Below are 27681 nucleotides of genomic sequence, written 5' to 3'. Positions count from 1 at the left end.
TTACTTTGATCTGTTGATTTTGTTTGGCTCCTTTATGGGGCAATTGGTACAGTGCAGCCTACAGAAATAAATAGTGATTTTCTGGTTTTACCCTGTATATGTGACATTCACTCGTATTATATTAACCACTTAAGCCCCGGAGGATTCGGCTGCTCAAAGACTATTTTGCGATTCGGCACTGCGTGACTTTAACGGACAATTGCGCGGTCGTGCGACGCTGTACCCAAACTGAACAGAGCTTTCTTTTGGGAAAATTGGATCACCTGTGCGATTTTTACTTTTTGCGCTATAAACAAAAAAAGAGCGACAATTTTGAAAAAATAACAATATTTTTCACTTTTTTTTTTTTATTATGAAATTCTCAAAAAAAAAAGTAAAAATCTAAATTTTAACATTTTAAGCCAATTTGTTTTTTGCTACATATTTTTGGTAAAAAAAATCGCAATTAGCGTATTTTGATTGGTTTGTGCAAAAGTTATGTTTACTAACTACGGGAAAGATTTGTCATTTTTATTTGTTTGTTTTTGTTTTTTTACTAGTAATAGCGGCGATCTGCGTTTTTTTTTTTTTTTTTTTTTTTAATGCGGGACTACGACATTGTGGCGGACAGATCGGACCCCTGACTGACATTTTTGACACTTTTGGGGGTATCAGTGACATTACTGCAGTAATCAGTGCTATAAATATGCACTATTACTGTAAAAATTACCCTGGCAGGGAAGGGGTTAACTTTATTAGTGATCAAGGGGTTAAGTGTGTCCCTAGGGGCGTGATTTTAACTGTCAAGGGGCGTGGCTTGTTAGATCATAACAGAGACATACGATCCTACATAGCAGAATCGCATAGCCTCTGTCATGATCTAAGGGAGAATGACAGACGGCTGTGTTTACATGAGCCGTCTGTCTTTCTCCGTCTCCTGTGGGAGATCGCGAGTGACCGGCGGACATCGGAGCCGCCAGTCACATGCGCGGGGATGTCAGGGAACGAGCAGGGGCGGGAGTGCGCCTCCGGCGGCGCACGCTCTCCACCTAGAGGCTTGTGGGCGACTGACGTACCACTACGTCACTTTGCCCAGGAGGGGCTGACCGCCACAGTATATAGTCGTGCTGCGGTCGGCAAGTGGTTAATACACCTTGTTTGTTTTTTTTTTAGTTTACAAGTAAAATTGGAAATTTTGGCCTACATAAACGTGTTGGGAAACCCTAAAAGGGAACACTATTTGTACCATTGAGAATTGAGATGAATTTATAAACTTCTACGAATAGTACAGTTGGTTTAGGTTGCCAAAGGCACATTTTTGTTGTTGCTATGACAACTATGGCACAACACTTGATTACAATAAATGTCAAATATCTTAAAAGAATATATCACACTTGTAAGATGTCCGATTAAAAAATGTTCTAAAATGTGTCAGTAATTGGGATTCACAACATGCTAAGACTGATCACTGTATACCTGACGATTTTTCAAAATGACAAAGTTCTCATACCATTCCTATTCAAGTTTTAGGAAATACATTTTTTAATGACCGCAATTTTCTTTTGAATCTAGCTATGGCATCATGGCAGCACCTAAACCAGAAAGTTCACAGCCATTATTATTTTTTTTTTCCCAAGAGGGTTTGGTACATTAATGATTTGGCCTGTATATTACTAAGTTTGGAACTCCCTAAGTGTATGTAATTATTTTAATGTTCAATAAAGTTTTTTTTTAAAACCTAAACATTAGCATAATTCACTTATTTCCAAATTCCACAGGCACAAATTGTTGATTTTTTTTTTTCTGCTGCTCCTAGATATGGGGGTTGTAAATAATTTAGCATGCCTTGAATCATCTGTATATGTTCTCCACCACTGAGATTATAATTTTCTCAAAACACCTGCAAGAGTAAATTATTAAAGAAAATGTAAATATTTTATGTCCTCTTTAGTTTGCTAACTCTTTATTATGCTCAATTTGAATCTCCAGCTTCTTGGATTTTTTTTTTTTTGGTCTTGGAAGACATTTCACAAAACACAAACATGGTAATCATACCTTCTAGTGGTGACCAAGACTAAAAAAGAGCATTTGAATCAAAATTACAGCCTGATACAATCTTTTATAGGTTTGATATTGTAAGTTTGGGAATGAAATGACCTCATTTGTAAATGGTGTACAATACCTGTGTTGCTTCTTAATGCCTACAGGCTGTTCACAAAACACTTGTAAGACATGTGCAGCAATGTGAGCCTCGTCCTAGGGCTCAGTGAGTACTCAAGGAGTCTGTATGTGTATATATATATATATATATATATATGGTGAAAAGAATTATAAGGATGAATATTGATTTGGAAATTGAATTTTATTTGTACTGCAGAAGTAGGCTGCTTTTTTTCTATAAAATGCACTTAGACGTTTTGAGTAGAATATGTATATAGTTCCCATACCTTTTTTATACAGCCGCTTCCTCTTTGTCTGGTAAAAAGCCTAGGCTAATAACCTCATGCACAGCTCTCTTTTTAACGCTCATGAGTTTGCCAGCAAGGGAGGAGTGAGTCATAGGGGAGCCAATGAGAGCTGCAAAGCTGGAGGGGGCTGGATGAGGGCAGAGATAACAGGAGACTGCAGAGATCCATAAGTATTCATTAACCACTTGCCGACTGCCTAACGCCGATCTACGTCGGCAGTCAGCCCCTCACAGGCAAAGTGACGTAGGGCTACGTCACTAGCTTGTGAGGGTCTAGGGAGCGAGGGCGCGCTCCCACGTGGTCACAGACCCCCCCGCGCGTGTGACCGGCGGACCCGATGTCCGCCGGTCACTCGGCGATCGGCGGGGGAGAGGGAGAATGTCAGGCAGCTTGTGTAAACAAGCCACCTGTCATTCTCCTTGCTGTTAGGATACTGATCACTCGGATCTAGTATGTAGATCCGTTGATCAGTGTCCATACAGCTCAAGCCCCAGCCAATCACAGTAGAAAGCACGCCCCTAGGGATACGCACAGCCCCTCCCTCCCAAATAAAGTTAACCCCTTCACTACCAGTGTATTTTTACAGTAACAGTGCATATATATAGCACTGATTACTGTAGAAATGTCACTGGTAACCCCAAAAGTGTCAAAAATGTCAGTCAAGGGTCCGATCTGTCCGCCCCAATGTCGCAGTACCGCAAAAAAAATCGCAGATCGCCGCCATTACACGTTAAAAAAAAAAACAACAAAAATGACAGAAATCTTTCCCTTTGTTAGTAAACGCGATAACTTTTGCGCAAACCAATCAAAATACGCTTTTTGCGATTTTTTTTTTTTTTTTTTTTTTTTTTTTTTTTTTTTTACCAAACATAGGTAGCATAAAACAAATTGGCCGAAAAAGTAAAAAAATTTTGATTTTTAAATTTTTTTTTTTGGGGAATTTCATATAAAAAAATGTGAAAAATATTGCTATTTTTGCAAAATTGACGCTCTTTTTTTGTTTATAGCGCGTGATCAAAAAATCGCACAGGTGATCAAATACCACCAAAAGAAAGCTCTGTTTGTGGGAAAAAAAGGACGCCAAATTCGTTTAGGTACAGCATCGCACGACCGCGCAATTGTCCGTTAAAGTCACGCAGTGCCGAATCGCAAAATACCCCCTGGTCGGAATGGGGGTAAAATCTTCCGGGGCTTAAGTGGTTAAGAGGAGAACTATGCTGGCAAGCAGTAATGTGTGTGTGTGTGTGTGTGTGTGTGTGTGTGTGTATTTACAATCTATATATGTGTGTGTGTGTGTGTATGTCTGTCTGTCTGTAAATCCAGGAAGTGAACAGGCAGCAGCTTCAGTTGCCCACAGTTAAATTTGCTGCAGCCGGCCTTAGTTGATGGAGATTTCTGCAGCATATTTGGCAAGTATAGAATCACAATATATACAAAAATAAATAATATGCAAAGTGGTTGGAGGGAGACTTCAGAATGGCAAATATGTTTTTATTACAAATTATGTGAGCAGACTGCAGTTCCTATTTAAGGATTTCCCTCCTGAAATCAAATTTGTGCAAAAGATGGAACTGAAATTTAGGGGAAATGTCCACTTCAAGGCACCTAGTGGTGTAATCTTTGCCTCCTAATATTGTCCTCATACACATATTGTGTAGTTTGGAAGCTTTCAGGTGAGCTACAGGCTTACGCAATAAACAAAAATCGACAAAATAGTCCTAATAAACCTATGCATATACAAGCTTTGTTGCTGTACCACTTGTGCAGAACTTTTATTTTTTACTGACACTGTTGACTACAATTGCACATAAAGTCATGACCCAGTTTACATTCCATTATCTTGTTTCTCAGCCCAGATGAAGAGGAAGTTTGAGCCCCTGAAACATGTTGGATTTGTATCATGACAAATCAAGCTATTGGGGCCCTTTCACACTGTGACTTATAATTCCATTATAATTATAATTCCATAATTCCATTATGACTTATAATGGAAGGTGCCTTTTTGTTGCACTTCTGAACCAAAGATGCAGCATAGAGGACTCTTCAAAGCGCAGTGCACCTGCAGTGTAAACTGTTACATAGGACTTAGGAATCGTTTTCATGCACTTTTGTTGCCCTGGAAAAGCACCAATGTGAAAGGGGCCTTTCTTCGCTTTTTGGTGGTCTCAAACTTCCATTGCTCTACAGCCTACTTCAGGGACGATTGCTCTGAAAGAGAGCTGCCTCTAAAAAGTTAGATTTTCATCCAAGCTCTTCACTAGTACGTGCTCCACCTATTATTCTGTTGTATTAGATCATTGATTATTTCGGAAGTTGAGCAAGAATATTATGTTTGGGAATTGTTTACCAAGAACTCATACTGAATCAGATTTAACAATAATCCTGACATAGTTGTTTGCCTTGGTGTTGCAATATCTTTAGGACTGATATTAAAATATCCTACCTAAAAAGATACTTATCAAGTATAAGCTTGCCTGCCATTATACTTAAATATTTGGCATGCACATTGCATAAGAATGACATTTGATAAACTTCCTTGGAACGTGTTTTTTTGTTCTAAGTGTTTAGCAATATTTTATAGCATAAATATTTGTCACTAGATATAACTTATGCTTCAGTACATTTTGAACAATTCTGATTCATGTTGTTAGTTGGAGAATATATACCATTTTCTCCTACTAAATGTATAAACTATATACTATACAAAATAGTAGGGCTGCAACTAACGATTATTTTCATAATCGATTAGTTGGCCGATTTATTGTTTCGATTCATCGGATAATAACCTTAAAGTGCGGTGTAACTTTTAGTTAATATGTAAAGTTTTAAAAAAAGGCAATTTATTCTTAAATATCTATATGCAGCGGTAAATATAAATAACCAGCTATATGGTTAGGGAGCAAAATCTCTAATCCACTCTGAGAATAACAGACAGAAGAGATATACTGTATATACTAATAGAGGTTGAATCTCTGGTAAATATCATCAGACTCGGAGATCAAACTTTTTATTTAAAGAAAAAAAAATTAAAGACTGTGTTGCTGATTTTCAGACAGAACTGTAATATATTATGTATGACAGACTCCCTTGTCATAAAGTAGTACTAAAAGCTGAGACTTTTATTGTTCATGGATATGATCATTTTAAATATAATGCACAATACTGGTAAAAGTTTACTTTATATGTAATTGTAATGCCTTATAATACCTCCAGTCTATCAGCCTCCACCTTCTCTGGACTCAGATGCTCATTTTCCCGGCACAGAGTCTATAAAGTGATTTTTTTTTTTTTTTAAACCGCAAACATGAATTACTTACCTGCTCTGTGTAATAGTTTTGCACAGAGCAGCCCTGATTCTCCTCTTCCGGGATCCCCCACCAATGCGTTTGGCTCCTCCTGCCTTCAGAGTGCCCCAATAGCAAGCTGCAAAAGTGTAGTACAGAGTGCCCCTATAGCAAGGTAAAAAAAACTTCTGTCTTTAGAACCACTCACTTCCTGCCCAGGACTACATGTCCCATGAGGCATTTCTCCTCACTCATTCACAAGTTCTCAGGAACTCACTGACATGTATGGAGGGTGTACGGAACTGTATGTGTGCTGCACTGTATTTCCTGATATGTAAACAAAAAATGCATTCTGTATGCAGGCCAACTAATCGGCTGACCAACTAATCGTTTATGAAAATAGTTGACAACTATTTTCATAATCTATTAGTTGTCGATTAATCTTTTAGTTATTTCGGCCCTACATAATAGTATCATGTATAATGGTTATTTTTAGTCCTAGTCTGGTACTGGAGGATTACAAAATGTTTCTCTTACAGCTAGGAGACCTAATCATTCCATTATTTTTCTGGGTCTATAACCCTATAGAAACTGCTTTCTTGTGTTTACAGATAATTGTATGAGAATTGCTAATGTCTTTTTAACACTATTAAATAACACTTTCTTGCTTCTGTTAAAAAAAAAAAAAAAAAAAAAAAAAATACATGGAAAAATACAAGGAAAAATGTCATTCGCATCAGTCAGTGAAGAGTTGAACCTTAATTCCGGGCAGATATCTAAATATCAATCACGCTGCATTGCTCATGTGCTAACAAGGAGAACGAGAGAGCAAAGTGACAGAGATGAGCTCATTAGCTTCCATTTACACTATGTTGTTCAATGTCAGACATTGTGCATATGCACATTTTTGGTCTGCTTTCACTCTTTTTGCCTTGGGCCAGCCCATTCATTTTATTGGGTAACTCTATGCACAAAAAAAAAAAAAAAAACAGCAAAGAAGCTAATGCACCTTTTTGAGCTTTAGGCTCAACAGTTTTTAAGTAGTGCATTTTGCAATACCTTTTTTGAATGTTCTTTCCATCTTGCAATTAACAAAGAATGGCACTGCAAGCATGGCACACGTTTTTGAGGCTTTTTGTGATTTTATTTGCGCATTGGCTTGCTACTGTAGTGTGAATGCTTCCTCAGTTTGCTGCTTCTTCAATGACTGGCCACAAGTTGGGGGAGGAAGCAGACCTGTAAGCGCTACTTTTACAGTGGGGTCATCAGGTTTCCCGACCCACCAGTCAGGGCAGTCCTGTGCAGCAGAGCTGTGTAAATCGGCACGGGAATGGAAGAAATTCTAATCTTTTGGCAGGTAAAACCGCTCTCATGTACATTGGGTACTTCATCTGAGTATTCAGCTGTTTGCTTAGAGTTGCTTTAAAGTCTACTGTTGGCTAGCAAAGTAACTGGAAATCACCCGTGTTTCACACCGATTGTTCCCTCCTATGTAAAGAAATTGCATTTTTCTTCTTTCTGGGTAGGCAGTATTCTGGAAACTTCTGAGAACTGGAGAGAGCAAATAGTTTTTGGGGAATGGTGGATCCAGCCCTCTCTTTGAAGCATTTCTACAGACAAAAAGTACCCAGGCATAAGATATCAGGAAAAAGGAGTGACATGGAAGAAAGCGCACTGTTCTTCTATTGCCCCATTCCTTATTTACCTCTGTTCTATGACACTTTTTAACATTATTGTGCTCTATTAATTGCTAAATGCAAGTTTAAAATCTGCATTCATTCATATGACTAAAACTTTATAGCTGGCTCATCCTTTGTTGAAGACTTTGTTCAGAATTAGCAGTATGTGTTTAGTGCACATTACGCAGACCCGTAGTTTAATGTTCCTGCATTACATTTCTTATGAATTTATCAAAGTAGTAAACACAGAAGAGTATTTGGGGTGGCAATTGAGAAGCCACAGAACATTATTAAAGTCAGATACAATTTATGAACACTTCATTAAATGTAAATACCTAAGAAGGCTGTCCCTTGGGGCAGCCTTATTAAGGGGCTATAAAAAGAGCTTGTGCTACACTTCAATAAGCATTGCTTTCTTTTTGAAGTATAATTCTGTTGATCTTTCTGCCTATACCCCATTTCCACTGCCCACACACACTTCCTGTAGTTAAATAGCATCCCAAAACCCCAAAAATAATTCTAACAGGGGCAACAAATCCTGTGGTTGCACTGTGGCCCAACTATTCTCAACCTGCGTGTTTGCTTATTGGCCAGTAAAACTGATTTTCATGCTCTGCAACTACGAAATTAAATGAACAGCAAGGGGCGATCCAATTGGTCTGTGTTCTTTCATGAGGCACCACTGGTTTTTGGAAGAGGTACTATCTAAAGGGCAAATGTAGGCATTGGAGGTCCCAATCTTGGATTGCTACGGATTTAAAAAGTCCCAGTCTCTTTAAATTGTCCTCCCTTTTTTTTTTTTTTTTTTTTTTTTGAGGAGCTAATCACATCCACACACATGCTAGATGGATTACTGTGTCCCAATCCTAATGCTTTTCATTTGTATAATGGGATGTTATCATAGATGGGCTGTATGAATATTGCATAGCTATGTGAGTTTATTTGAGCCAATTTTAGGTTATTGCCATATTTATGCATGTTAGTTCTGGCTCCACATATACCCTAATGCAGACCTCTTTATTGGCATTATTTATTAGGATATAGTTTATCGTGAATAAGGTATAAAATTTGAATTGAGACACTTATAACTGGACACAAAAGCAGACTGCCTCAGTAATTGCTTGTCCTGCCCTGCCTCTTCTACCTCCTATGTATAATTATTTGCCCACCACTATAATAGGCAGCTTTCTTACCAATAGTGAGTAAGGTGCAAGAAGAGGGAATGGCTGTGTTAAAGCCAAAATACATTAAAGTTTATTGGAGCCCCGCATTCCTGGGGTGCAAAGAATGTAAAATGACCAATAGGCCCCTTGGAGGTACCAGTTATGACCTAAAAGGGCCATGTTTAACCCAGTAAATCTGGTGCTTACCAGAATTGATGAAAATCAACTGCCATTTTTTCTTATGAACATTGCTCTGTTGCTGACTGAAATGGTGCAGTGCATCTTGATTGGTAATTGGGTATCAGTGGCAGGTTGACAGGGGAGCAGCACCGAAAAAGGTGAATCGCTAGTGGGACCAAGCAGTATTATAATTCATTATGTATGCTTAGAGTACTGTGTAAACTACAACAGGTGGCAGGAGGGAAAAAGTTTTTATAGACATTTCTAGTTAATGGCTTTTTTCTATGTATTCAATATATCATACTTTTATTACTTGCAGTTGAATAATTCAGATTTGAACTTTGGCTTTAAAAGAAACATTCACTTTTGAAAGCATATATATTTTCTTTGTGTGGTGAAGCTGACCTTTTACATTTATGATGTTATCTGCAAAGATTCACTATAGAAGTTTCAACAAAACATACCGATGTGGTAGATTTTTTTTGTGCTGATGATTAATACCAGATGCCAGCATTTACTACTCCTCTTCTTAAAACTCATTTTGGGTTTGCATTCTGCAGGTCCAGTAACCTTTTTTTCCAGCTACAGGATATTAGCACTAATTATAAAGTTGATATTGTGTTAACAGTTTTATGTACCTGTATTATACAGCATGGAATTTATGACAAAAGGCATTTCTGCTGCATTCACAAGCAAATTTGTAATCTGCAATAATTTGATTAAATTCCCATTAATGAATCTGTACAATGTTAAGCCCCATCTATACATGCCTTGACTTGTGTTGCCCATTTTTAGACAAAACTGTGCCCAATTCTATTAACACTGGCTCATTGTAAGTTTAGGAATTGGGCAACTGGTACTTAATTATGTATTGGTGCTTTGAGTTAGACTGGCATTCAAGTTTAGTTCCTGTTATTGAACTTGGAAGCATATCCAAAGGCAAACCTTTTTGTTTCCTTAGATAGATTTTTTTTCCCCCTTGGCATATAAAATAAACAAAAAAAAAAAAAAAAAAAGTGCAGCGCTACTTTGTGTAAACTAAGTTACTTTCATTAAAATACATAAGTCCAAAGTTACTAAACTATTCCCACAACAATTCTCTGTCCAAATCCTAAAAAAATACACTGGAGCCGTCCACAGTCCAGAAAGTGTCCAGGTGAATCTGTGTTGCCAATTAAAAATATAGACTATGCACTCAAAGAAAATGTGCTAAATCATCCACAAAGGAACAACCCAAGCACGCACCTTCTTTGTAGACCCCTTAATGTTACAGGAGGTCTAACAGCGCATTACTGAGGTCCCTGGCAATATCCCATCTTCAAATACAGGCATCATATTACATCAGAACATCAAGGGTTAACAGGTGAAATCCTCATGTAGCTCCTAAATTACATGTAATAGACAAAACGCCAACAAAATAGTGCTCTCTGTATTTATTAAAAGGTATCACATGAGCTTTCCAATCAGGTCTGCCTGTCAGTTTTTTCAGGCGAACCTGATTGGACGCTCCATGCACCTCTATGGAGCAGCGGATGTCAGCAGTGACATCTGCGATCACACCTGCCGCTTTCCGATCCAATGTGATCCGTGAAATCCAGATGGATAGAAACCCTATTTTCCATCCGTCTGCAGGATCAGTTCGGATAAAAACGGACAGGATCTTCCATAGAGGAAAGCTGGGATCTGACAGCTCTCTCTGCAAAGTAAGCAGAGATGAAGCTGTCATTCGCCTGCTCAGCGGGGATCAGCGGATTGATCCCGCTGAGTCCGCCGGGCGGAAAGCCAGTGTGAAGGGACCCTAAAGTTTTGAGCACATAGCATATATTTTTGATTGGTGACACAGATTCACCTGGGCACTTTCTGGACTTTTGGACTGCACCAGTGTATTTTATGATTTGGACTGAGAATGTTTATGGGAATATTTCAGTAATTTAAGACTTTATGTATTTTGATGATCCCAATTTTATGTGGTAGGTCACTTAATCAATTCAGCTCTTTGTACGTCCAAAGAGTGATCCTTTAATCACAAGCTGATGGCCGCAGTAGCAGCTGTTAGCTTATTTGTGTTTTGTACAGTCGGCTTCAAAGTGATGTGGCAGCTCCATTACCCTCCTCCCGGTGTTCCGTGAAAAAACTCTACCCGTGAAAATTCCCTACCCTCGTCACTTCCTGTGCACATACGTCATTGGACAGCTGAGCCACTTCCCACTGCGCATGCTCACAGCTGCGGAGGGTAGGGAATTTTCACGGGGTAGTGTTTTTTAATGTTACACCGCATCAGCTGTTGCCGCGCATACATTAAATCATCTCCGCTCCATCATTAAATCATCTCCGCTCCAACCCCTCACACTTCCCTGATCTCGGCTCCAAAATGTAAAAGCGGCTGCGGGTCCATAAAAATAGAAATCGCGGAGCCGAGATCATGTGGGACGCCGCAAATGACGCGTGCCCGCAGGGAAGTCTGGGGGGTTGGCGCGGAGATGACTTAATGTTGGAGTGGAGATGATTTGATGTATGCACGGCAACGGCTGATGCGGTGTAACGTTAAAAAACACTGCCCCGTGAAAATTCCCTACCCTCCGCAGCTATGAGCATGTGCAGTGGGAAGCGGCTCAGATGTTCCATGACGTATGTGCACAGGAAGTGACGAGGGTAGGGAATTTTCACAGGGTAGGGTTTAACGTTACACCGGGCTATTCTGTGCTCACCAGTGCCCGGGAACACAGCCTGTGGCTGGGGGAGAGAGATTGTAGTGAGACCGAGGCAAATCCATGCTTCCATCTCGCATGCAAACAGTAAAACCGGACGTGATGCACAAGAGCTACTAGTTCACTATAAACTGATGAGCTGTAAAGGCTTTTAAAGCGTAACCTATGGGGATTTATGGGCACCATTGTTTTGGCGATATCATGGGTGCACACGATTTTAGGGCGTTGAATGTTTAAAATCTATTTACTTGATGCAACCAAATCTTTTAGATTTTAACCAAAATGGGTATTATATGGTGTGGTTTTGCCCAAAAATGTATTTTATGATGTTTCCTGAAAATTTGTGTTTTAACCACATGCCGACCGCCCGCCGCAGTCTTAAAGGCTGGCTGGCTCGACTGCGCGAAACAATGTAGCCCTACGTCAGTCGCGTGTGTGGTGCTGGGGAGCAAGCATGATTGGCAGCGGGGTTGCTGATCCACGGGACCGGCGGCCGCGATTGCTGCCAGGCACTCGTGATCACTCCCTGCTGAGAGAGGAGGCCGGTCAGCTGTTGTAAACGCAGCTAACCATTTTTCTCTAAAAAGATCAGAGTGCCTGTGATCCTTCTATATAGGATCACAGGTCTCTGTGGTCATTTCACAAGCCCATCCCCCCACAGTTAGTAAACACTCCCATAGGCTCACACCTAACACTTTGATTACCCACTAGGTTAACCCCTTCCCTGCCAATGTCCTTAGAACAGTAGAAATAAAAGCAAAAGTGTGGGACTTTAAATGAGGTTGACTAGACAAGGAAATTTATTACAAAAATACAGAAACATATGAGGATATGGTTACAGAGACATACACAGAGATATAACAACCAGTCATGGTACAATATTGGTACAAATAAATACAAATAAAATATTATATAATACAATATTCCTCGGATCATATGCGGATCTCTCTGAAGTAAATAGGTACAATAAAGCCTCATGATCTCTGTGTGCTCACAATCTAAATATGTCATAATACATTAAAATATCTGAGTAATCGTAGGCTTGACGCGTTTCATGGACCTCCGTCCATTCATCAGGAGCTTTGATATATGTCTATAAAGTGAGAATATGGATTAAATTAATATATTAATTGCGTGATGAAATAATTTGGAAGGTATATAAAAGACACTACCTTGTGCAGTGTCAGAATTCATGAGCTGTCCAGTCTGGGAATGAGGGACCACAGGGGACCCGGAGAGAGCCTGATTACTGTAGTAATGTCACTGGTCCCTACAAAAGTGCCAAAAATTTAGATTATACAAGAATGTCTCTCTTGCTATCATGTATTCCAATGTAGAAAAAGTGAAAGGGATTATGTATATAATTTATTTAGATGAGGTGAGGCTGCTGCTGTCACTTAAAAGCCTATCCTTTAGCTAATGGTGAATTAGCTAAAGGATAGGTTTTAACATTGTAACTTAGTGCTGATACGTAGTAAAATATCATAAAATACCATGATTTGTAAACTTCTAAACAGAGAATGGTGACAAATTATTAATCGAGATAACCAATAAAGTGCTTAGTGTCCATAAATAAGTAAAAAAGTGGTGCTCTTGATTTCATATTAAGTGCTGATGTCTCCACGTATATCGGTATTATGGTGGCGCATCAAAAAAGTAACACAATATTTCCAAAATTGTGCAGAAATATAATGGTATTGATTCAAATGTTCTAAAGGGGTCCTGAATGGTGAATCCTGTCACTTGTACAAATCTTGAAGAAAGTGATGGTGATCTTCGGTGCAGTGCCACCAAACCAGTGTGCCTAACCTCTCACTTTCTTGTAACTCCCTGGAGATACCATCCTATTTCAAAGGGCTGGTTACAAGAAAGTGAGAGGTTAGAGGCTAGGCACACTGGTTTGGTGGCACTATGCCAAAGATCACTATCCCTTTTTTCTAGATTTGTATGTGAATGAACTAGGGGAGTTCACTTCATTCATCCACCCCTCCTCTACCCTCTTTTAGTCAAGGAACACCTTGCATTCCATAAAAAAAAAAGCTATTCGTGAATTGACGAGGTGTGAGAAACTACAGGATCCTTGACTGTCATAGCCAGCCGCAGCTCTTCATCCCCATTGCACTGAGAATGTAGTGATGTTACTAGTATATGTAGTATCTGGCTTTAAGGTTTTATTTTTACAGTAGCCAGCAGCCATCCACACCTAGTATACTCGTTTTATTAAAAATTAATTGTATATTTTTTATTAAGAATTGTATATATTTAACAAACGGTAAAAGCACTTTAAAGCAAGCCAACTCTGTCCTCTCTAGCTGTTTTTATTGTGAAGTAATTCATTCTCGTAGAGTTTCTAGCAGTTTACAAGCACCTGTTATAATAGAATTAGAGACTAGTAGAATACAAAGATTCTGAAGCAATAGAGCATAAAAGGAAATGTGATTTTAGTATCTCTGTTTGTGTGCTTTAAAGATGAATTACTCCAAATGCATAAAGCATATACCAACATTTTAATTTGCCATGTTTACATCATGCTACGGGATGAGCCTTTAAAGTTCTTGTAAAGACTCGCTTTTTTTTTTTTAATTATAACAAACATGTAATACTTGATTTTGCACAGGGCAGCCCGGATCCTCCTCCTCTTCTCAGGTCCCTCTTTGCTGCTCCTGGCCCCTTCCCCCTGTCGAGTGACCCCATAACCGCTTGCTATGGGGGCACCAGAGCTGAGCTGCAGCTCCGTGTGTCCATTCAGACACGGAGCTGCTATTCAGCCACGCCCCCTCTCTCTCCTGTTTGGCTAGCTGAGTTTGATTGACAGCAGGGTGCCAATGGTGCCCCTGCTGGGTCTCAGCCAAACAGGAGGGAGAGTCCCGGATGGCTGACGGACTCATGGACATCACTGGATAGATGGGGCTCAGGTAAGTATTAAGGGTTGCTGGGGCAGCTGCTACACACAGAAGGCTTTTTATCTCAAACCATAGAATGCATTAAGATAAAAACCTTCTGAATTTACCACTTCTTTAAGTTCCAAAATACAGCACTGCAAATACACATATTTAAGACAAAAATATGATTTAGTTTTCGTTGGACCTTCCATTTGGGAGGGCCTTGCTTAGAAAATGTGCTGCTATCGCTTTATATTTATTTTGAGATATATTGCAGAGTAAAACTGCTCTTTGCTTTACTTCACTGCTGTGTTTTTCAAACTTAAGAATGTGTATCAGCTGATGATGGCTTCCATTAAATCATTCCAATGCCTTTTTTTCAGTAAAAAAAATTGAATTAATATATTGTATCCAAAACTCGAGAAAACACATGCAAACAAAAGCCTGTTCTTTTGTCAAAGTTTCAAGAATTTATATTAACTTCATTTCTGTAAAGATCAGCAAACCATTATTCATCACAGCATGACAATTTATATTTGCTTCTAAATGGACCTAAAAGTCTTCATTTTCTATGCTGCCCTTCTTTGGCAGTGATGTGAAATAGCTGAACTGTTACACTGAGGAATTCTATTTTTTCATTGATGTGTTTTTTTACTTCAAAGAGATTTCTGCTGTATTCGCTCTAGCTATTCGTCTGTAAATATGTACATATCTGTCTGTAAAAAAAATGTGTATATAATTTTTTTCATGAAATGCATAGCTATATAATAAGTACACACATTGACAATGCACAGCAATATACAACACAAATCAAGAGGACACTGCTTGTTACAGCTTACAGTTTAATGAGGGACAGGGAACGTTAACAAAATTGGTAGTTAAAATCTTAAAGGGGGAAGGAGTGACTGCAGTATATCTCAATGTATAAACATATTTTAGAGGTTTACCAGCACTCAATGACCAGGAATGCACCTCTGTGCAAAGGGTATACATGGTTCAGTTGGAGTGCTTAGGGTTACTTAGGGAAGCAGATGATGCTTTTGTAGAAAGACGTATGCATCATGCTTACGGATACATCCATATTTGTCAGCACACCAAGGATCTTGCACAGCAGTTCGAAGAAACTTTTTATTGCAAAAGGATCACATCAGGATAGGTGCAACTTTTCAGAGTCACGCAGATCACATGCCTAATGAAGGGGTCCTGCGTGACTCCGAAATGTTGTACCTATCCTGATGTGATCCTTTTGCAATAAAAAGTTTCTTCAGACTGCTGTGCAAGATCCTTGGTGTGCTGGCGAATATGTATGTACCTGTGATAGACCCAGTGTCCAGCTAGTGATCACTGCAGCACCCACAACTGATGTGCCTATATCCAGGAAGGTGTGCAATGGGAATATGAACTATTCTCAATATGCATCATGCTTTCACATGAAGGCATTTGTGATGCTTCTGAGTTACTTCTGATCTTAGACATTGATGAGAAGGTAAAAATATTACAGTTGTCCCCAAACCAATAGGTGAGGGTAATTCTTCCAATGGAGACATCTATCCTGGTGACAGGTGTTTAAGTCAGGAAGTGAAAGCAAATTGCTATAGCAGGACAGAGCAATGAACTGAAAGGTGTAACCTTATCCCATCTCTGTCCAAAAGGACAAAATCGTTTTGACTATGCATACAATTTAGTGGATCAGAGACTTGGATGTAAAAAGTAACTTGGATTTCTGAGTGTTTACACATGGGGAAGGCAGCACTACTAACCCAACCGCAGTATAGGTGTGCTCCACAAACCACACACTCTGATGCGTTTTAAGTCATAGGGAAGGGGGGGACCAAGAGCAGATTTCTGAGTTACTACATAAAGATAATATCTAAAAATACACATAGTTTGTGTAATGTATATATAATTTTTTTTGGCTGGTTACGGCTTTGTGACATGGGGTGGGATGCTACCAGCTTGGCCACATTTCAGTGCATCTGTTCTAAGACCCAACCCAGTTTGACTTAACTGAACTGTTCTCCAATAGGACTAATAGCTAGATATATCTATCTATCTATCTATCTATCTATCTATCTATCTATCTATCTATCTATCTATCTATCTATCTATCTATCTATCTATCTATCTATCTATCTATCTATCTATCTATCTATATATATATATATATATATATATATATATATATATATATATATATATAATCTCTATCTATCTATCTATATATATATATATATATATATATATATATATATATTATAATATAATCTCCATGTGATGATATGCTTATATTAAACAGTAGTGTTGACTCACACAAATTTTATTTTCATTTGAAGAGCACCTTGGTGAGTGGTATAATTCCATTTTAGCTAGGAGTTCTAAATGATGGTTCTCTGAGCTTGTGGTAACCCTTATTCAATTTTGGGAAAGATTTCCATGTATGGATATTGTTTGGCTTCCTTAAAATTTTATATTTTTGTTTACTGAATATTTTTATCACTGCATCAACAAATATCTTTAATGCTCCTTTGAATTCTTTTTAACCTGGATTTTCCATCTAGCTTGAATAATTCAGCAAAGTGACAGTGCGTCCATTACAATGTGTATGTGTCCTTTGTTCACAAAAAAGGAATATTTTATTTTTAAACTCAACCCCTTCAGGTGAAAGGCAGACTACTGAACAATGACCTGCACACTAGAGGTTTTCCATCTAGCACTAAAAAAACACATAGCTAATGGTCAGAATTCATCCTAAAAGACTTATGTGTTTTATTTTGTAACAATTCCATGTGTAAATGTGTGGTGTACAATAGAAAAATGTTTTCTGTTTATTTCTATGCCATTTTATTACAAATGTTTTTTCGGATTTCTGTTTTTATCTTCTATTTAAAATTTATGTTAACCTGAGCTCTCATTTTATTGCATGAAATGCCTGTGGCCGCTAAACAATATTACAACTAATTTAGTTAGCTGTGTGTATAGATGAATAAAATATTTTTTTGAAATCTGTTAATTGCCATTATTTTTTATTTTTCTTCAGGATGAGGTAATTGCAGTTTCAGAAAAGGTCATCGTCAAGCTTGAAGACTTAGTAAAATGGGCACACTTGGATTTCTCCAAATGGAAATGTGGCCTGCGTGCATTACCTATAAAGCTCAAGGAACTGGGAAAAAATGGCCAGAAGGAATGTATCTTAAAGTACAGACAATCCATATTAAATAGTGGACTTAACTTCAAAGATGTGTTCAAAGAAAAGGCTGAACTGGGTAAGTATTTACTTGCAGTGCCCATATCCTTCTATTCAGATGTTGCTGTGATTCCTTACAAAATGTTGCTTGGTAATAACATAGGGTAAACTTAAATATAAGCAGAGTATCTGCAGTGTCTACAGGGAGTCATATTAGAATAGAATATTGTCTAACAAGCAAGAGCTTCTTCATGATGGTGTCTTGTGTTGGTGGTTTGTTGTCGGTGATCTCACACTATAATCTGTATGCCTTTTGAAAATGATTTTCATGATCTTAGAATGTTTGCATAACTGTGTTTAATCGTTTGAGTTTTGCCTGGATTTTAAATTTAAATCACTTGGTTAGATGTCTTAAAATGTTTTTAAATGTTCATTTTGTAAAACAACCCATTCAGAAATTAGGTATAGACCTAAAATTATAAAAACCTTTTCTAGAAGTAAACACATTCCCTCTGTTCTCAGCTGCAAAAGAGCTGGATGGAGGAAAAGCTGCAGCACACTGATCTTCCCAGTGAAAGACTCTGCAGAGGGGGTGTGTCAGGACAAGTCTGATCATTGGACGATAGCAGGCTGAGTTCCCAGCATAGCTAGAGAACGGACCATGGGGTGTTACCCTGCTTAGTGTGGTCAGTTTTTACTAGGAAAGCAGAGGAACTGACAGGAACACCAGGGATTTCACACAAAGGAAGCAATATAAAAGAGCTTGAGACTTTTTCAAACCAGTACATGGTAAAGCAGACACGTATCAGGAATATAAAATGTTTGGTTTACAACTCTTTAATATCACTGTAGAATATATCAGTATGATATATTTTTTGGAAATCCCAGCCAGCAACACCGATTTGTTAGAACAAGTATGAGAGGTATATGAAAATAACCATTTTGAAAGTAATTAAGATAAAATAGTAAAACATAACATGCAGTACACATACCAAAACCTTAAAACTGAAGTTTTCTTGTGGTTTATAAGACTTCTGTATTGGTATGTAGAATGGAATGTGTGTGTCTTTCCATCTTCTTAAGCACTTGGGTCCCTGGGTCTGTTTTTCCCCAAATTCAATGGAGTCGCAGAGCACATTTTCTGTTTTGTCGATGCCTCAGTTCCTCCCAATTTTACCTTTTTAGTTTTTTGTGATTACCCTAGCCTGCATTATACACCTTTTACATAGTCATTTTAGAACACATTTGGCTTTCATTTGGTAGCAAATTTGAATACATATATTTTTATATCATTGGTTCTTATTGAGAATAAAAAAAAGTGAGGGAAAAAAATGAATTTTCTTGTAACTATTCTCAGTGCAGCAGTTTGTTAATTTCCACAACCATATATATATATAATATCATAAATTATAATCAACAATGTCTGCTGAATAAAACTATATCTTATTATTGTGACTTAGTGTGTAACATAACATAAAATGGTAAAGCTCAATATGAAAGTATACATTTTACTTTTAAAAACGTAAAAAGTAGTTCATAAACTGTTTGCATAACCTTAAGTCCTGTTTAAGTATTTGAAAATAGAATACAACGGTGACTTTCACTGTGTTACCCCCTTCGCTACACTCATACACTGTGTTTCTTTATAAAAAAAAAATCTATTTTAAAAATTCATAGTTATATGTCATAAAAATACATTAATTACAAAGAAGTACCATTATCCAAAAATGTAACCGCATGCATCATTCGCATTCAAATAGCATTTACCAATTAATGTAGTATTAGTACCTCACCCCAAGGTAAATAGATTTTGTTCCACAGGCTGTATCAAGCTCACATTGCAAAGTGGCTGTTAGGTTACGCGTTTCAAAGACGTAGTTTGCTTCATCAGATCAAATAGGAATATAGAAGTTCAATGATAAAACTTGGCAATAGAAGTTCTGAAAAAGTCTCCCAAGGGATGATGGCTACAGAGGACATAAATGCTAGTGGAATGTATCCCTCCAGTCAGAGGCTAGCCTTGTCTCAAAATGTTCACTCAAACCATAAGAGTGAATGTAAGGATCAGTGAGGTCCATTGTAACTATGATGTATTATTCCTCCTTTTAATTATGGCACTTGTGAAATGGGTAAATTCCCTTGAAAGTTGAAAATGAACCACACTACATCAATGTGGACAATAGTGTAAAGTAACTGGTTTTAAAAGATTTACTGTTATCTCACATCTCAGAGAAGGCATCATGATTCGCCCCCCCAATGAACTTTTGTTTGTAGTGGGAAGCGGAGCCTGCCTACCTTAAGTGGCTGATTTAGGCAGCACACTTTTTCAGGCCAGTTACCTTACACTGTCAACATTGATCAGAACCCACCTCCCACCCAATACCTATGTGCAGCAACAGATCCCTTCTAATAGTTGTGTTTTGCTGGCTGCAGTCACCAGTCATAGTCTGGGGATCCTGGATTACAAGATTAGTTTCATAGGCTTGCAATACCTTTGTTCTAATATATTTAAATAGCTGCTTGCTTTTAGTATAGCATTAGTGTCAGAAATGCAATCTCTTAAATCTGCTTTTTTTATTTTTTTTACCAGAAGCTGTAACAGTAGCATAATGTGTGTCAGCCTGATTAATGCGTTTGCTTACCAGAAATGTCTGTGTATGCATGTTTTATATAGAACTAGGTAGCATCTGTGATCACAAGACATGCAAAATAGTTTAAAAAAAAAGTGTGGGGGGGGGGGGACAAAAAAAAAACATGTTGTATGTAAGAATTTATCTTATGATGGTGATTACAATTTACTTTTGTTGCCGTTATTAGCACTGTTATTTTTATATTGCTATTGTATATCTCTAGGGATGGTTATTTTATTTTTATTTTTTTAGATGCAATTTGCAAATTTTAGTCTGCTTTGTATGTAAATTTAAAAGGAGCAAATTACAAAAGTAGAAACCTAAATTTGGCCCAGACTAATATTTTTTTCTGGTATAAGTTTAAGCAAATTCTATTCATTTTCTCTGTTTATTTTTTACAATGCCCCTTTAAGTGTAGCATAAAAGCAGCAGTGTAGGCTTTATTGCCCTATAAATATGTCATTACAGTCAGACTACATTTATATTCTTTGGATTGTTATTTAAGCCTAGAAAATATGCTTTGCAGGTTGACTATTTTATTGAAAGCCTTAGAGGCATTGAGCAGAATGTGTTCTAGGTTAAGGTTGTTAAAACAGTAGTTTTATTCTGAAAGTCGACGGACTGTCAATTATAATGGCACAATTTTTCTTTGCAGAAAGCCATTAAGGTCTTCTCATTTAAAGTGGTGTCTTCAGTTCTCAAAGAACTCACAAATATTTGAAAGATGCATTGTATCTTGTATACATTGTAACTTGAATCCCGATCAAACAAAAGGCTGTAGGGAAGGATAGTGTATGTGTCCCTTCAAATCCCAGCTGCCTTTTGTGCAGTACTAGTGATCAGAAAGTAAAATCAAGCCTGAATGATATTTTGATATAGATAGAGATATATATATATGTATATATTCTCAAAAAATTAATCCTAATATCTATACTGATATGGACGGGATAATGTTAGGAATGAAAGGATGCCACATTGTTTGATGAAATGAAAATTGTCAACCTACAGAGGGCTGAATTCAAAGGCACCCCCAAAAATCAAAGTGAAAATATGATGCAGCAAGTTAGTCCATTTTGCTGAAATTTCATTGCAGCAACTCCAAAATGGTATTCAATAGTTTGTATGGCCCCCACGTGCTTGTATGCATGCCTGCCAATGTCTGGGCATGCTCCAAATGAGACAACGGATGGTGTCCTGGGTTAATTCCTCCAAGATCTGGTCCAGGGAATCACTGAGCTCCTGAACAGACTGAGGTGCAACCTGGCCACGTCCGATGGACCAAAACGTAATGTCCCAGAGGTGTTCTTTTGGATTTAGGTCAGGCGAGCATGGGGGCCATTCAATGGTATTTCTTCATCCTCCAGGGAACTGGCTGCATACTCTCCCTACATAAGGCCATGCATTGTCATGCACCAGAAGGAACCCAGGACCCACTGCACCTGCACCAGCATGGGTCTGACAATGGGTCCAAGGATTTCCTCCCAATACCGAATAGTAGTCAGGGTGCCATTGTCTAGCCTGTAGCAGTCTGTGCCTCCCTCTATGGATATGCCTCCCCAGACCCTCAGTGACACACCTCCAAACCGGTCATGCTGAACAATGTAACAGGCAGCAGAACTTTCTCCCCAGCTTCTCCAGACCCTTTCACATCTGTCACATGTGCTCAGGGTAAACCTGCTGCCATTTGTGAAAAGCATAGGGCGCCAGTGGCAGACCTGCCAGTTCTGGTATTCAATGGCAAATGCCGGACAGTGAGCACAGGGCCCACTAGAGGAACGTTGGGCCCATAGGCCACCCCCATGAAGCCTGTTTCTGATTGTTTGGTCAGAGACATCCACATGAGTGGCCTGCTGGCGGTCATTTTGTAGGGCTATGACAGTGCTCATCCTGTTCCTCCTTGCACAAAGAAGCAGATACTTGTCATGCTGATGGGTTAAGGACCTTCTATGGCCCTGTCCAGCTCTCCTAGAGTAACTGTCTGTCTCCTGAAATCTCCTCCATGCTCTTGAGACTGTGCTGGGAGAAACGGCAAACCTTCTGCCAATGGCTTTTATTGATGTGCCATCCTGGAGGAGTTGGACTGCCTGTGCAACCTCTATTGTGCAACCAGTAGTGACACTGACTCTAACCAAATGCAAAACTAGTGAAAAACAATCAGAAAAGATGAGTAGGGAAAAAACATGTTCGTGGCCTCCACCTGTAAAACCATCTTTGTTCCAGCTTAAATAAAGTGGGCTATGTTTATCTATACATATTTTGTTTTCCTTAAATATTAAGTGCACAAGCCAGTTACAAATTTAACAAACTTAAGCTTTTGAAATCTATTTTGTAGTAAAATGATCAGTGCAACCAAAACATATGTAACGGTTTTGGTTATATGGCTTGAAGTTGTATTTCTAAAGCTGGCCATAGACTTCTGTAGAACAGGGATGGCCACATTGAACATTTTCAATCAGTGTATGGCCAGCTTAACTCAAGTGTCTTATTTCTTTGTGTTCCAAGGCAGAGACCTTTTTCTTGTGAGCTTCCAGGTCAGCATATTTGAGGTGGCCATTCCAAGCATGACTCGCCTTGTTGCATTTTTATTATCAGTGGGTATCAAAAATGCAACATAAACTGTTTGACTCCGCAACAGACTAGTGATGAAATCATTGATTTATGGATCCAAGGCTTGGTACTTAAAAGCTGTGTAAAGAGGTCAGGGTGCTTGTGTGTCAATCAGCACTTTTTGAACTGCTGACATTGAGGGAAGCGCTGACCGTAACAGGTGGCAGTGTCTGCCAGATGTTGCAGGCACTATTCTAGCAATGTGTTCTTACCATTCATAGGAAGCTATTAATGCAAATAGGAATACACACCAAGGCCCCTCTTCTCTTTTGATTTCTATGTCTTAAAGCCAGTAATGTGTCAGTCTGCTTATAAATTAAAGTGTACATTTTGGATACACTAATCACTGACCCTTTCATATATATTTTTTTTTTCTCTGAAAAAAGGGTATAGTATTTAGAATCGGCAGCACTATTAATTTGGGCTTCATGATGTAATTACAGCTAGAAGGGTCTGCTACTATGGATATTCGACATTGTAATGTATCAGAATCCTGGCTAAGGTTTTCCTTTATAGGCTGCTGTTGTGGCCCAAGAGCTATTAGTAATTTTCTTGCCATAGCTGCCTACTGGATTTGAATGGCTCGTACACACGATCAGATAATCGGACGACTTGTCATTCATTTTGTTGCATAATTCTAATATTGAATTCAACAATGCGTACTAAACATATGATTTTTTTTTCCGTACGATTCTGGAAAAGCTTCCTGTTTGTGTAGCTACGTTATCAGAATTGATGTCGTATACGTGTGACCCTGTATCTGCCACGCCTTTTGGCTATTTCCATTCGTATTGTAAAGGCATAGTTGTGTATTGCTCGCCGCTAGAGTTGAGCGGACACCTGGATGTCCATGTTCGGCCGAACTTGAAATAAAAGTCCGGGTCCGTGTCCCAGACTTTTTTCGAACTTTACCCGGACACCGAACCCCATTGAAGTCAATGGGGATCCGAACTTTCAGGCACTAAAATGGCTCTAAAAAACAAATGGCAAAGGCTAGAGTGCTGCAAATGGCAGCAAAATGTAGTTAAGAGCATGGCAAGTGCTCTTAAAAAAAATTCCCCTTTTAAATTTGTAATTTTTAAATAGCAGATTAGAACCGCACTCTGTAGTAAAATATAGCTGAACGCTGCACACAATAGACTGATAAAATATATTTTTTTCTCCCTGCACCACCCCCCACACAGCAAAATCGATGTAGATCGCTAACAGACGATTGTTCTGTCCTGTGTCTCCTCATCTCTCCCTGCCTAATCTCTCCAGCCTGTCCCTAAAATGCTCAAATATCTTTCCCTGCCTACACTCCGACGTGTCCCTGCATTCTTTTCAGCACAATGTTGTTTTACCCTGTCTGTCCCTAATCAGCAGCACCGCTGTGTGCTCTCTCCCTACACTACAGCAGACTGACGCACCGCGCTGTGTCTCTCGAGCTTATAAAGACCTGGGTCACATGCTTCAGCTGGCCAATCACAGCTACTAATACATTAGTAGGCATGGCTGTGATGGCGCACACCAGTTAAACGCTTGTTGATTGGCTGTTGAAAGCCCGCCATTAAAAGCGCACCATTACATACAAAGCAGGAAATAAAATTACCGAACACGGATTTTAAACCCGAACATACAGTAAAGTTTTTTCGGGTCCGTGTCCGGGTAACAAAAATCCAATTATCCGGTACGGACCCGAATAATACAGTCCGTGTTCGCTCAACACTACTCGCCTCACGTTTTATCATGATTACTGTATTTTAAAAGTCCTGACCAAACATTGACATTGTGATAGCCTGCAAATGGTTTTCTGGTTGTATGTTTGGAGGTTCGCACATTGTTTCCATTCTCCCATCTCTTATCGGGTTATTTTTGTGTTTCCGATCATCGTGGTCTTTGCCTATATCGATTTTTAGTGAACGCATACTGTACTAATTAAATGATATGTGTTTGCTAGGCTATCGAATAAGAAAAGATTTTGTGTTTGCCCCTTTAGATATTGTTGGACGTACGGTCGTGAATGGCTGTCGAAAGCTGTGTACTAACGATCAGATTATCACACGATCAATTTGAAAGCAATTTTTTTTCTTCTGATTATCTGATCGTGTACGAAGCATAAGGCTTCTCCTGGTACCACCTCTACACCCAATCAGGAGAGCTATCCATTTGCAGGTTGAATGCTACCCAGACACAGTGAGCTGGATGTTTAGCATCTAAAACAGTGTGCGCAAGATTACACACTACAGTATAACTGTTACTGACCTTAACCAGACACTGAAGACAGATAATTCTTTTCAGCTTGCTACTGACTGCACACCAGATCAGGGATTCACTAAGTAACAAAGCCTAGATCAGGATAACCTAGCCCTAGAACTTGCATCTTTAAAAACAAGTTGGCAGTGGCAGCAACCATGATGTTCCTATCCTCCCAGGTTTGCTTTAAGAATACATTTTTAAAACACTAACAAGAACAATAGTGCTTATCTTAAGACAAGGTTACCATGGTGAATGTAGAACCTCTGCTCCATAATTACAGACATAATAAATAAAAAGCTTTGGAGACAGCGCGAGAGAGAAGAAAAATTGTATTATTTGGAAACATAGCCGGCATGGAATTAGTGATTTCATATTGGCTGTAGTAATTCATAGAATTTCCTTTTAATGAAACCTAACACCCTTACTAGGAGGCTTTTTGTCAATCCATTTGTTAGAACAAATTAGCATCAAAAATATCACAATCTGAAGAACAAATAATGAATGCCCAAAAGCTTGCTGCTTGACAGATGGTTTAGTGGCAGGATTTATACATAATTTCATAAAGGAACATACTTTAGTGTCTTCTGGGATTAAAAAAACAAATGTGTGTGTTTGTATGTATATATATGTGTGTGTGTGTAATATATGTATTTGTGTGTGTGTGTATATATGTATATGTGTGTGTGTGTGTGTGTGTATGTATATATATATATATATATATATATATATATATATATATATATATATATATATATATATATATATATATATATATATATATACATACATATACAGGTGAATTGTGGCATCTGTGATCTTTGTAGGGCAGCATAATTGATAAAGGCAACAACTATATTAAGAATTTTCTTTTATTTTTTAGAAACATTTATTTGCATGGAACTGCTGTACACTGTGGGGTGTTTGTTAATGTCTTTATGAAAACACTGCATTGCATGTGGTTTAAGTAAATGGATTTGAATTTGCTTGCTAAGCATTTTTAATCAATGTACCAAAAGCCACATATAGTTTGCCTGGGCTCCATTCTTTTTTTTTTGTTGTAGAAAGGGAAAAGATGCATTGTTTTGCCAGTTATAGACATAGCTCTTAGGCTCCATTCACACTAGAGTAACTTGTCAGGTGACTTGTGAGCCTGACAAGTCGTGGTCCATTGACTGCTACAGGACCCGTTCTAGTTGGAGCGACACAAGTCGCTCCGACTTAGAAAAAGGGTCCTGTACTACTTCGGGGCGACTTGCATAGACATTCATTATATGAAGTCCATGCAAGTCGCGCCGAAGTCGCGGTGCACGGGACTTCACAAGTCGCCCCCGAAGTAGTACAGAGTCGTGCTGCTGCAGTGTGAATGGGCAGAGTTAAATCATTGAATAGATCATTACAGCTGAATTTCATTCTTCTTATATTTTGCCTTCCCTGACTCCCCCTTCCCCTCCCCCCATCAACATGCTAATTAAAATGATTAAACATTTCTGTTTTCATTACATACCTTTTTTTAAAAGACCTAGTGCTGTTATCACTGGGTCTCCATGCCGTTCTTGGCAAGACAAGCAGATTATGGCTCCCAGCAAGCAGTGAGCTGGCTTTTGGGAGGAGTTAACGGAAATATTCAAATGCTTTGATGGGTGAATGTCAATCTGGAAGCATAGGCAGTTTAAGGCAGACTGACTTTATTTGCATGCAGACTATTCTGTAATGCCCGCATGTGATGCTGATCCTCCATGACTAAAAGAACAGATATCCAATGAATTAATGGGGTGGGCCAGGGACAGTAAGGCTGGGGAGAAAAGTGTAGATAATGACGAAAGTCCTCCAGCTAGGAAGTGAGGTGAGCTCTGTCTGATTTGTTGAAGCTTCTAATGCACACACTGAAAATCTCAGTGTGCAGTTTAATCAGTGTAATAGCTGAGTGTTGAGTTATTTTGAGGGGACAGCACATCTACACTTATACAAGCTGGACACTCACTACTTTACTTTGTAGCACACACAGTGCCCCCCCCCACTTTATTTAAAGCTGTAATATAGGAATGGCTTATTGGCATGTAATTAACATAGCCACATTTGTTACTTGGGGTGATAATTCAAGGCATGATTTCACAAGAATGTCACTGATTTATAATATTATGTGCACATCGTTTGCGTTCCCAGGGCGTGGCATCAAGGAATAAAGAATAGAGTCCTGTACAGTGGTGTTTCTCGACCTTTAAGTCAAGGCGCCCTTTACAATTCTGCACAATCTCGAGGCACCCCATTCTAAAATGTAGAAAACTAAACTAATAGTTTTACATGATGCAGTAACATTATTATTTTTATTATACAGGATTTATATAGCGCCAACAGTTTGCACAGCGCTTGACAATGTGAGGGAAGACAATACAGTTACAATACAATTCAATACAGGAGTAACTAGAGGGCCCTGCTCGTTAGAGCTGTAACATCCACACACATGGGACACTCAACATTAGAGATGATTTATTTTTAAAGTAAATACACCTTTGGATACTACTACTCCAATGTTTTTTTTTTCCCTTACTCAGCTAATGTGAACTCACTGCTGACAGAGAGAGGCAAACAATGATGCTGTGCAGGCATCCAATGTCTAATGGTATTCAATGAAAACTGTGTCTTTGTGTAAATAAAAACCAGGATTGATCCACCAGCTTG

At 38.6% G+C, this 27681-nt stretch overlaps 1 protein-coding gene across 3 annotated transcripts in view; it reads left to right on the top strand.

The window, feature by feature from the left end:
* Positions 1 to 27681, top strand: part of ARID5B (AT-rich interaction domain 5B) — a 367300-nt gene that overhangs the window by 65479 nt on the left and 274140 nt on the right. For all 3 annotated transcript variants that reach the window (XM_082268249.1, XM_082268251.1, XM_082268250.1), the window contains one exon: positions 17381 to 17606. In XM_082268249.1, coding sequence (XP_082124375.1) covers positions 17381 to 17606 — 226 coding nt within the window. The remainder of the gene's footprint in view (positions 1 to 17380; positions 17607 to 27681) is intronic.

The sequence above is a fragment of the Pelophylax lessonae genome (genome assembly GCF_965119305.1).
Source record: "Pelophylax lessonae genome assembly, chromosome: 9".
Lineage (NCBI taxonomy): Eukaryota > Metazoa > Chordata > Amphibia > Anura > Ranidae > Pelophylax > Pelophylax lessonae.
This window is presented reverse-complemented; position numbering and strand designations above follow the sequence as displayed.